The sequence below is a fragment of the Lagopus leucura genome, unplaced genomic scaffold (genome assembly GCF_019238085.1).
Source record: "Lagopus leucura isolate 7727_CA_CO unplaced genomic scaffold, USGS_WTPT01 Super-Scaffold_100001, whole genome shotgun sequence".
NCBI lineage: Eukaryota > Metazoa > Chordata > Aves > Galliformes > Phasianidae > Lagopus > Lagopus leucura.
The window spans coordinates 42540656-42552823 of record NW_024962262.1 but is presented as its reverse complement, the minus strand read 5'-3'; the positions used below and the strand labels follow the sequence as shown (position 1 = coordinate 42552823).

Below are 12168 nucleotides of genomic sequence, written 5' to 3'. Positions count from 1 at the left end.
GGTTATTTTTAAAGGCAAGAAAGGTCGTGGGCTATTTAGTATCTGCATGGACAGCTCCAGATGCCTGTAATGCCATCTTTATTCCACAGAAGACGTCCTCACGTTAATCAGATTACAACACAATGTTGTCACTCAAGGAAAAGAAAAAACACCAATCTTTCTGCAGCTGCATATGGAAGTCCAACACAGAAGTTCCTGACTGCCCCACACATTTTCTTCTTCATTTGACTTTTTTGTTGTTGTTGTTTTTTGTTTTTTTTTTTTTTAATTATGCAAAAAACCTCAGTAACAATATTTGGCTTGGGATTTATAGCCTCATTATCTACGTATACCAGCCACCTGTATTAACCCAGCTTATATGTAATCCTTTGAAAAAGCTTTCCATTAAGTAGTGATTTGTGGTATATCGTAACACACACAACCTTGACAATGAAAATAAAATTCCAATGAGATATTGAGTATGACAGAGTCTTGGAGAATATAAACAACTCCATGAATCAAGGAACTTTCCAAATATATTGCATAAATGGAGGACTTCTCTCTAAAACCACACTGGTTTAACCTTGTCCCTCTTAAATGCCAATAGACGAAGCTTCTAAGATGCCATTTTAAATCTCTTGTGTTTTAGTTTAGATTTTTTGAAAGTATGAATTTGTAGACATCGAGGAATAGAAGGAATTTAGAAGGACCACTGCAGTGCTTATATATGCTAAACAATGCAATTTATGATTTTGAGATAACACCAAATTCATTTATTTCCAAGAGCAAGTAAATGTAACATGAGCGTTTCAAGCGCCTGTGAATACAGCAGCTGATGATTTGCTTTACAGCACGTTTACAATTGTTAGAATTGGCACATCACATTCACTCAGCTGCCTTTTCAGCTGCCATTTGATTTCTTACATAAAAATCCTCATAATTCTGTAAAATGGTGAAAAGACACCCATTATAATTTAGAATGTTTAAAAAAAAAAAAATACTTTCACCTTATTATGTCTTCCCAGGTAAGTCTGGACTGAAGAGACATAAAGCTTTGCAATCAGCAGTCACCTATGTCCCAGATTTCTCAAAGCCTAGGCAGTCATGATGATCCTTACACCATAATAAAGTTTTGACTGTAGCACCCTTGTTGCTACGTGTTACAGCAACAGCAATGAAGGTTCTTAAGATGTTACACTAGCTAATTTTTACACCATAAAGTCTCAAAGATTTGCTCCGCTTTCCTACTGGCTTAGCAGGTGGTTAAAAGAAGAAGAACGTGTCTTACTACAAACAGATCTAAACCGAACAAATGAACAAGGAAACAAAAAGGCTTACAATCGTTTCAAGGAGGCTGTCATCAGAGCAGAAAGGCCCCAGTAAAAAATGTTATGTAAACAGGCCTCCAAGCAGAGTGCTCCTGAAGTTCAATCCTGACCATACGGAACAGCAAAACAGGTATTGAGAAATGGTAGATGTGCTGGATTATCCTTATTTATTGTTTTTTAAAGACTCACGACTGCCTTTCACATCTCCGCCCTTTCTCCGTGCTCCATGTTTTCCAACCTCTTCTGAAGAGTGGGAAGAATTTATTTATTATACCACATGGATTGAAAGAAAGCAACACAGCTCAGTTGGACATTGTCCTGCTTCCATCTTGGTTACGCTCTGCTTGAAGCTGCGTTTTGCACGTTTCCTCATCTACAGTTCTCAAGCTAAGCTTTTAAGTCTTCCAAGATGCAAAATGTTCTCAAGCAAAAATGTGTAAATTCACAGACACAAGGAAGACCTGCTCTTAATTATAACTTCTAGGAAAACACTGCAGTAAAAATACTGCTATTAATATAGTATCAATAGCATAACAGATGAATTCCTGGGGAGGGAACAAAAACACTAAAACTTCAGCAATGGCAGCATATTGTTTAACTTAGAAGAGCTGCAAGATCCTCTCCATACTAACAGTGTTATCAGGCTGCAGGAGAGGCTCTCACATTGGCTTACAGAAGCCAAAAACAGAGATCATGTTGTAACCCAGATATACTCTTATGATTTCCACTGAAGTTCCATTTTGTCAACTTCTGACCAGGCCTGGAATTTCTGAGAGTTTGGAGTGTTTTGGTTTTTTTTGTTTTCATTTTTCTTTGTTGCTCTCAAATAAGTGTTCCATGGCTGAGACCTCACTACTACATGAATAAAACAAATACTCTAGTAACTGCTTCCTGCTAAGCTACAGCAGAACAAGAAGAACTTTTTCTTCTGTAGTTGCACCAGTATTCAGGCTAAAAGAACCACTTTTTTTTTTTCCTTTGCTGTTACTGCAAAGGAGTCATAGCCTGCCCTGTAATTGTGTATTAAAGGCAAAACTGCATTTCAGTTGACTTCACTTTTCTGATTTTGGACCATATTTCTAGCTAAAGAGGTTTGCAGGTCTGAATACCTGCAGATATTTTGCAATGACCTAGAAGGCTTACATATATAACTTAATAAAACCAGAGGAATACGTATTAATAAAGACCACTCGCTATCCATTAGAAAAGTTTATCACATTATAGCACTGTAGTCCATCTCCATCAGTATCACGGCAAAAGCCTGTAACAATTTCCTATGTGAGTAAATGTAAAATCATATGGCAAAGGAAAAATGAGTTTTTCATCCCTGTCACTGCATACCAGCATTCACTACATTTTTCTCCTGCTTATGGACCACGGCAACAAAAGCATGGTGAAGTGCAGAGTTATTTCGTTCTTGCTTCTCTGAGCAGTTTATCTAGAGCATGATTTTAAAACAGTAAGAAGGTAGGTCAGGTTCCTCGGGGATGACTATTTTTTGCTAATCAATTAATTTATGCAATTATTTTAATTTCTTATGGCAAGCATCAATACCCTAGAGTAAAAGCCTTCACTCCTTGCTGACTGCTCCTAGACATTTGTTTTTGTTGTGACACCACCCTCCCCCAAGCCAATACTTGGCAACTGCTTGATTTGGGTTCCCTTCCCTATACTCACTGCTCGTGATGAGACACAACCAGTGCTAGAATTCCCAAAGCCATCACTCCTTCCCTTAGTACATACAGCCTGGCAGCCAGTGGGACCATTTCCAAAACACACCACGTTTTTCTCACCTGCTGTGCTTTCCGGCACCTCCTGCTTGTCTCGCACAAGCTGCATGATGTCTGACACCACAACCTCGTGGTTTGTGTCTTCTTCTTTCTCCTCATTAGACTGATTGGCTGTTGCAAAACAGTTACAGCTACCGGTTTCTTTGCATGGGACCAGCCTCCAGTACCAATAGTCAGACATGAAAATGCTCTGCGTTGATTTCTGTAAATCAAAAACAAACAGAAAATCATTTGCTGCCAGATCTCCCACACAAACATGCCTAAAAACCAAAAACACAACACAAAAAACATAATTTCTGAAAAGAAAACCCTCAAGTGATGTCAAGATTGACAGTTACACACAGATTACTGATACCTTTGGTTTCATCTGAAGAAAACTTATATGCAGTTTATAATAGTCACCTATGGCATCTTACTCAATTCATAGAAGCCATCCATGGAAGAGTATCCAAAATACTAACCTCAAGAGTCCCCTGTAGCTTTTTAGAATGGTTATATCGTAAGTCAGCGAGCCACTCACATACACAAAGACCCTTATTTCATGCAGTCTTAGTATCAATTGTATGAAAGCAAAAATCAGCAATGTCACTCCATATTTTCAGAAGGCTGAGTCAATATTTGGAAAGCCAATTGAAGCAGGTGAAAGAGCACCCCAGAGTGTGTGCTGGCAAAAAGCAAACTAACGCAAGGATTAAAACATGACAGAATGCTTTCTGCACTATGGGAAGCTGAACTTGCTGTGAGAAGCTTTAATAAGCACACAAACTGAAGGAAACCTTGATGATGGGAGAGTGGCAGGGGGAACTGATAATGCAGACCAGTCAGGTTGGGCTTTGACCTGGTGCCAGGGGCCCTTGAGCTGCCCTTCCTGAGCAGGAGCAGGGGCACAGGAGCACCCTTAGCCCCCCTCTAGCCAGAGCTCATTCTCTGCCCTACTTGCGATTAGGGGGAAGGGAGCAAACATGAGCTTTAACACCTGCAGGTTGCTACATTTACATATACAAATGTCAGAGAGCTACCACATTCTTTCTCTTTTACATTAACAAAAACCATCTCTTCCCGAAATTATAGATAATTCAACATTCACTGTATGAACTTCCCAAATGTTTACAGTTGCTAAACTGTACTTGGGAACTCTGCAAAGTGCACTTCCTTTGGGAAACCACACCTCAGCCCCCCAGGGCTGTCTGCCCTCTTCCCCAGAGGACACACTGGGGAACCAAAGATGCCCGAAGCACCGAGGCCAACACATTTTTTGGGCCATATCTAGAAATGCCAAGCTGAAGAGGGGGGACACATACATTTCTCTAGGTAAATGTAATGCTATCTGGATAAGGAAGCACTGGATGATGTCCATTTGTTCCAAAACCCAGTGCTTCCAGTGTAGCTGCATTGCTGGATGCTCCAGTAAATCCTACATTACGTTTAAAGGTGACAGCTTCAGAGAGCTGAAGAAAGTAAATTCCATTAAAAAAATAACTTGATGTAAAAGAGTTATCAGCTTAAAAACAAGCAAGAAAAAGTCAATCCCATGTTATTTAGCAGCAGGTCCCCAGGAATCAGGTCAGGAGCATTCAGCATCTCTGTCTCTTATTTCAGTTCTTCAACAGAACAGAGGATTTCCTGTTGAAACACTGTGCTTGAAATATCACAGCAAGGTGAATCTTCTCACCGGATTAAAGATAGCAATTCCACTTTATTTTAGGCCAGTCGTACAGTTCCTACAATTTTCCCTTTTCCTGTTTCCAGACTTCTGAGGCTTTGCCACATTTGCCAGTGGTCTGAAAATGCAGCTGCAAGCAATGGACTCCAGTTATTCTGCAGCTGCCCAGCCTCCCATGTCCAGCACACACATCCCTGCTGTCAAACAGGTAGCAGAAACCTGTTTGCCTTCAGTACAGCTGCATTTGCACACACGCTGCTTGTAAGTAACTGTATTTACTTTTAAGCTGCATCTACCTCTGTGAGTGTTTGATGTGCTGCATGCAACTGGGCAACACGTGCACACACAGCTTAACGGAGCAGCACTGCTGTTTGAATGAAAGAAACACTTCACAGCACTTCAACAGATTTTTTAGTTGCGTGGCATTTCTTTCAATTACCTTTGAGACGTTAAACAAATAGATTTTTTTTCCTCCTTAAAGTCCCTTAGAAAAGTTTAAAGTCTCTGGTCCCGAATTTCTCCTTTCCTTGCCTCCTAAAATTGGGGGAGGGAATGGGGAATCTGCTCTGAAGAAGCAAAAATCCCAGAAAGTTGCAGAGGATTTTTCCCCAGCTCTTATGAAAGGTTAAACTGAAATGCAGCTGGATCTACGCTTCAGTAATCAGCAAATTACTCTCAGAATAAAATTTTAATTTATTGCCTTTCCTTAAGGAATGAAAACTCCTAAAGATCACCAGAAATAATTATATCCAAACACGCAGCTAGAGACACACATTTCTGACCTTAATTCTACTTTAATTAAGTTTCCTGACCCACTCCTTTTCTTTATTTTGATTTTAAGAGCAGTAATGTGAACTTACTTTTTGAGCCAACAGCTCAGGGACCCCAGAGAAAAAAAACCCTGGGAAATAGAGGAGAGGGCTAAGACATAATTGCTACATCCATTCTTCATACTATTCATGAAGAGAGATGGCTCACAGGGACACCCATAAGATTGACCTGAGCAAGACTGCCTAGAAGTTGGAAAACACCTAAAAAGGGGGAAGCAAACAATCAAACTTCATCTTTTGTCTTAAAAGCTAACACAAAACATTCCAAGCAGTCACAGCTTCCTTGACAGATACACTGCAGTGATCTGAGAGGACATGATTCTACAGACACAAGTTTTCATTATGTCAAAACGTCTAAAGATAAACTAATGCCTGCAACCAAACTGATGTAACAAGGAAAAAAAAACAAAAGGAAGCAAAAACCCAGTATTTGATACCTGCTACCAAACGTCAGTTTTGCATGCTAAAACCAATACTTTCTGTTTCCTTAATTCAGACTGCAGGTACCAGAGTTGGTTAAAGATCTAAGGAAAAGCACAGGCAGAATCTAGATCTACTTGTCAGAGCCTGAAGGCACTGCCAGGCTGCCCTGGCCCTGTATCAACCCAGACCACTTCCTGCATTTATGTTCAGCCCAGGGCTGAGTTTACGCCTCAGGCTGGATATCAGGAAAAGCTTCATCACCATAGGGTAGTGGACATGGAAAGGACTCACCATGGCAGTGGTCACATCCCCAAGCTGCTGGAGTCCAAGAATCTGGACAACACTCTCACACATCTGGTCTGACTTTTGGGTGGTCTTGTGTGGAGCCAGGAATTGGACTTTATGATCCTTTTGGGCCGCTTCCAACTCTGGGTGTTCTATAATTCTGATGATTCTAATGATTACAGCCTAGGAGTGGCTGTCTCCAGCCCTGACCCCAAGGCAGACCTCAGATCTGTGCTGAAGCCCTGCTTTCAGACCCAGCTCTGGATTTTTATGCTCCTCACCGTGGACCTGGTCTTCACTCACCACATCTGGGAGTGCTGGTAGAGCCTGTTCCTTACACTCTGTTCTTGCACTCAGCCCCTGTGAGCAGTGCCCTGGCTGGCAAGATCTGTGCACAGCCACTAATCAATAATACTAATAAATAATGCTAGGGAGCATTCTGCACTATTTCTTAAGGGGTAAAGGCTTTCCTCAATCATTGCCTATTAAATTCATAAAACAGCAACAATTTTTTGAAAGCAGGAGTCTTTGTACTTCAATTGCTCTACACTCACACACGTAACTAATTTGTTTTCCAACCAAAATTGCGCTTTAACTCAAGACCAACATTGCAAAGGGAGTAGTTAATAATTACCTTCAAAAGTAGACCAGTTACTTAGGGCATCCAGCTGTCCCACAGACTTGTCTTCATATTCTGCAACCACGACCCTGTACAGCCATATTGGCTGAGGCAGCAAAGTCATCTGATGGACCAGGGGAGTTCATCAGTATGCTCAGTAGGTTTCTGCAGGAAAACTGGGCTGAACGGGACCCCAAAGTCCAGATAGTTCTACTCAAGACTTCTTTCTTTCAGAATGGATTTAAACACATGGAATGGTACTTAAACCCGTACAGTAATGTTCTGATGAGAATGTTATTTTTAGTAAATGAATCTGGGCTGCAGCATTCTCTACAGTTTCTGTGCTTTGCAGGACTGGCTTGTTGTTCTTTTCATTGCACAATGCATGGGAAAACTGCTAAACACACGGGGTACACACAGATGACAGCTTAGATGCCTCCCACTAAATTCAGACATCAAACAGGGATGTCTAAGAACCCAGTTGAGGGTTGAACTAAATGATCTCCAAGGGTCCTTTCCAACCCCTGTGATTCTGTGACCCTTCAAAATTCACTGGAAGAAAACATGTGCATCTCCCAAGGCCCTTCCAACTCAGAGCATTGGGCATTTGTATACAAAAATGGGTCTCCATCATCTAAACTCAGATTTGCCCACATTACCCACACTCAGTAGTGTGCCACAAAGAATAGATCACATAATAAAAGCAACGAAGAGGTTTTGGATGTTATTAACGCCTATTCAACTACTCAAGTTCTGCCCATGGAGATACTGTATTTCTACTCTTACCACTCCTCAGTCCTTTCACGTTCTGCTCAGAGAAGAATAAGGCAATAGCAATGAAACCCCAGATGTGCTCATCTCTATCTCTAGGGCACGCAGAATACCCTCACACATATCAGAAACGAAATCAATGTAAAGATTACATTTTTTCCTCATCTGGAGCTTTGCTCTGATCAACATTTAACTTGAGTACTAAGTGGTCCTTCAAGACAAATGTTCTCATTTTTTATTTAAAAGTCTTCCATAAAGCATCAGAAATCATCAGCGGACTTCTGTAGGAAATGCTAATTTCTAACAAACTGCAAGACTGCTTAGCAAGGGCTAAACTGAGGCCTCTTCAAAAGAAAATCAAATGGGTTTAATAATAGAAATGCTTTCTTATTTGTTCAATTTTTCATCTTACAGACAGAAATTACTCTTTTGAGGAACACTCACATATTTAACTGCAATTCCCTCAGCTGTCTTCCTACCTCCTTCTGGGGCAGCTGTACAAGAAAATGTTATCTCTTGCTAGTTAACTCAGAATTGTGCATTGCATATAAGACATCTAAGAGAAAGAAAAGAAAAAAAATACCACATAGCATACTTGAGTCCTCCTGAGATTTAAGCAACCTTCCCTACAGCAATCTGCAAGTACATGCAAGAGTAACAACAAGCAAAGAGTCAGATTCTGCCTTCCTTTCTTGAACTACAGGCTCCAGAAGTCACCACCAATCTGGCCCCAGATCTTCAGAGCAGAGCGTGAGGGCATGGGAAGAGCTCCTTGAAGGTACAAAACAAAGAATGGACAGACGTTGGAACATCCTCCTTCTCTTTGCCCACCAGCTGCAAGCATCCTACCGTGAGCTACATCTCAAGTCCTTCACTAGTCTGGACCAGCCACAGGAGGCACTTCCACTTCTGATCTACCAGAGAAAAGAAGAAAACTAAGGGCCTCAATTTTAATACAGTAGTGGATTTGTCTGTTTTGTACAAACCTCATGTCTAATGGTGGATGACAAACTGTTGCTACTTTCGGAGAACGTCAACATGAGAAAGGCATCATATTATAGAGTTCTAGTTGCCTAGAGATCACTATTAGCAAAACCATATTTTCCTTAGACTTTAAGACTCCCACCAAACCACCTACGTCCCTGGAAACTGAGCTTTCCGAATGAGGTACCTACATTTCTTCTCCTCCTGCCCCCTCACACTGCCCCCACGCTGCAAAGTTCCCATTCCCACTCATTTTTCATTCCGCCCATTAGGAATCAGATAATCGCACCAGCCTGAATGCTGCGTCCTTTGGTTTTGACACCTCAAGGCAACAGAACAGAGAGCAGCTGACATCTCTTTAGAACTGCTCATAGTCCATATCTGGTTCCACTTGGATCACATTTCAGAGATTTTTCCTCAAAGCCTCAGAGAATGACAGGCCCTGTTTCATTTTTAAAATAAGCCTGGAATACAATAGAAGCTGACAGCACTACACAGCATTTTGTGGAGAGTGAGATGGCTGGGTGCTTGACCCCGTACTTTAAACTCTGACAAACCTCCCCTTCTTCAAGCTGCCCTCCTGATACACCTGAGCTCCCAGCTCACCAACACAATACCCTTCCATGTGCAAAGCCACAAATAAGATGCTGTCATCAGCACGAAGCCACTCTATGCAGACAGGTGTTTAATTCAGAGGTGCTCACAGCCAAGCAAGCAAACTGTAGCTACCAGCTAACTCTGTTGAAACAAACAAAATAGATGCTACTTTCTGAAGGTCAGGAGATACATGGCATGTTCAGTTTATTTTTCATTTATTATGGAAACCAGCACTGGAATATCAGCATTTGGAATGTTAGAGACCTCTGTCTGGATGAAGCCCCTGGGAAAGACAGCTCAGTGACCGCACAGTAGCAGCCTTCTCTCCCATTATAGCATGCCTGTGCTCACAGGGCATGGGCTCTAGGGACGGCCTTGGTCATCTCGCCCCACAGACCTGCTGACAAACGTACAAAGGGTGTCCGTTTTCAAAGGGCTCACAGAATATCTACTGCATCGAGTCCCTTCTTTTCTTCCTCCTGCCCAAACTCGGTCTGTCAGAGGTCAAAAACATTTTGAAATAACCCATAAAAAAAAAAAGCTCAAGACTCATAGCTACAGCATTCATTCTTTTGCCATAACACAGCCAGGAAAGCAGGATGGCTGAGGTCTGCTGAGAACGAGAAGCCTTCCCTGCTGCCTGCCCGCAGGGATGCAGAGTGCTGCCACCATCCCACGCCTGCACAGTTTGCACAACAAGACAAAGGAGACCCTTCAGGAAAGGGGCAGCGAGCTTCCTTCTGGTCAATGTGGGATTAAATTTAATTAACATTAAGCAACCATGCTGAATACTTCCTAACGAAGTTCGTATAGATTTACCCTGCAGAGTAACTTTGTTAGAAATGGCAATTGATAATAACTTCCTTTTTCAAAAGAGCACTTGACTTAGTCAGTAAGCGCATGTCATGTGGTGATTAAACTGGGGGCTGTTTGAAACCTCCTGCAAAGCCTCGGCAGTGCATGCAGCTGCTCACCTTCCTGACTGACTCAAATGGTACAGAATGATAGAACGGATTGGGTTAGCAGGGATTTCAAACATCACTTAGATCTAACCCCTTCCATGGGAAGGGCTGCCCACCAACAGCTCAGGCTGCCCATGCAACCCCATCTAACCTGGCATTGAGCACCTCCAGGGATGGGGCACCACAGCTTACATGGGCAGCTGTGCCAGCTTTGACACAAACACACACACAGCAGTGCTTTTCCTTGTGACTTCTATAACTACTTTTGTATAGTCCAGTCCTGAATCAGTGGAACCTATAACTGCTGGAAATCACCCCAAATGTATGGATTTCAAAGTTCAACAGAAGGAAAAAAAAAAAAAAGTGGTGTGGCTGCTGCCCAGATGTCCACACTGAGGAGCTGAAGGCAGAGAAGGGGCTGTATGGCAGCTGCCCGGCCCTGGGCATTTGGTGGCTTTTCATTCACTCCCTGAGCCCTCACTCAGACCCCCTCTGTCTCTCTGAAATCACCAAATCGCTTCTGAAACAAAACAGGTTTGCCAGTCCAAGCCTGTTGGCAAGCGTGTTGAGATAAGAGTTTCACATTATTTTTCCATGTTTTCAGCCAAAAACACCTTGAAGTCTTTTTGGCTTTCGGATGGCAAACCCTTGAGCTTCCCTCCTTTTGGAGATACAAAAAGACACAGAAGTGAGGAAAGAAAAAAAAAAAGAAAGAAAGAAAAAAACAAACAGCAAAACAACCAACAAGTCTGCAGCCAACACGGCTGCCTCATTTATTTCGATAGCCCAGCTCCAGCCAACCGCAAGCCCAAGCGGCGCGGCGGTAGGAGCATCCCGCGTCCAGCGCTGGGCTCAGCCGCCGCGGGTACCGGCCGCGCCTTCACACCGCCTCCGCAGCAGCGGAGCGCTTTGTCTCCCGTTGCGGGACGCCGAACCCGACCGCCAGCAGAAGCCCCGCTCGGGGAACCGACGGGCAGCGCGGACTGCGGGTGGGACAGCACCAACCGTCCGCCCCGGAGAGAAGGGATGCCAGCCCGCAGCGTCCCTGCATCTTTTTGTTCGCTCGCTCGCTTTTAGGCAGGTCGCCGGGCTCGCCTTTGTTCCGCTCCCCACCGTCCGAACCCGCGACCACCGACACCGAGAGGGGAACAAGAGAAAAGGAACAGCAGCCCGCAGCCGAGTAACCCCGGCCCTAAGGTCCCGCAGCCCCGCCCCAGCCCACCCCCGCCCCCGGCAAGATGGAGGCGCTGCCCAGCAGCACTCACCTCGCGCCCTGCCCGGGACCAGGTGGCCGCCACCGCTCCGCAGCCCGACTGGGGCAGCGCCTCCCCTCGGGGCCGGCAACGCGCGGGGAGGCGCCGCGGGGCCCCGCCCGCAGTGAGGTGGATGTGGGCGGGGGGCGGCGGCATTTTGTCAGCGCCCCGCTGCCCGCGTGCGGCTCTTTGTTCGCGCCGGGCACCTGTAGCGCTGTGTTTGGGTCTTCTCCGTCGAACAATTGAACAGCTGGAAGAGAATTGCCTTCCCCGCAATAAATATACGATGGGTGTTTGTTTGCTTTCTTACTCAGATGTCCCTGAGTGGTAAAAACTTCTGAAAGGAAAAGTACTGCGGGGACCTGGAGCTTGTGGGGTTACAGTAGTGATAGCGGCGCCTGCGTCTCCGTACTCAGCTCTGGTGAGGCCGCACCTCGAGTATTGCGTTCAGTTTTGGGCCCCTCACTTACAAAGAAAGACATCAAGGCCCTGGAGCGTGTCCAGAGAAGGGCAACGAAACTGGTGAGGGGTCTGGAGCACAAGGCTTATGAGGAGCGGCTGAGGGAGCTGGGATTGTTCAGTCTGGAGGAGACGTGGGGGAGGCCTTATTGCTCTCTATAACAGCCTGAAGGTGAGGTGGGGGTCAGCCTCTGCTCCCACGTAACAGTGCATTTCTCCTCTGAA

The 12168-nt window shown here is 44.2% G+C and overlaps 1 protein-coding gene across 3 annotated transcripts in view; it reads right to left on the bottom strand.

The window, feature by feature from the left end:
* Window positions 1-11557, bottom strand: part of MCF2L (MCF.2 cell line derived transforming sequence like) — a 147470-nt gene extending 135913 nt beyond the window's left edge. Inside the window, exons 1-2 of one of the 3 annotated variants that reach the window (XM_042866514.1) lie at window positions 11497-11557; window positions 3101-3299 (exon numbers count right to left, since the gene is read on the bottom strand). In XM_042866514.1, the coding sequence (XP_042722448.1) occupies window positions 3101-3278 (178 nt within the window). In that variant the 5' untranslated portion in view covers window positions 3279-3299; window positions 11497-11557. Of the gene's footprint in view, window positions 1-3100; window positions 3300-11496 lie in introns of those variants that run through there. The other 2 variants (XM_042866515.1, XM_042866516.1) reach the window with 2 other exon arrangements.
* Between the last annotated feature and the right edge of the window lie 611 nt (window positions 11558-12168).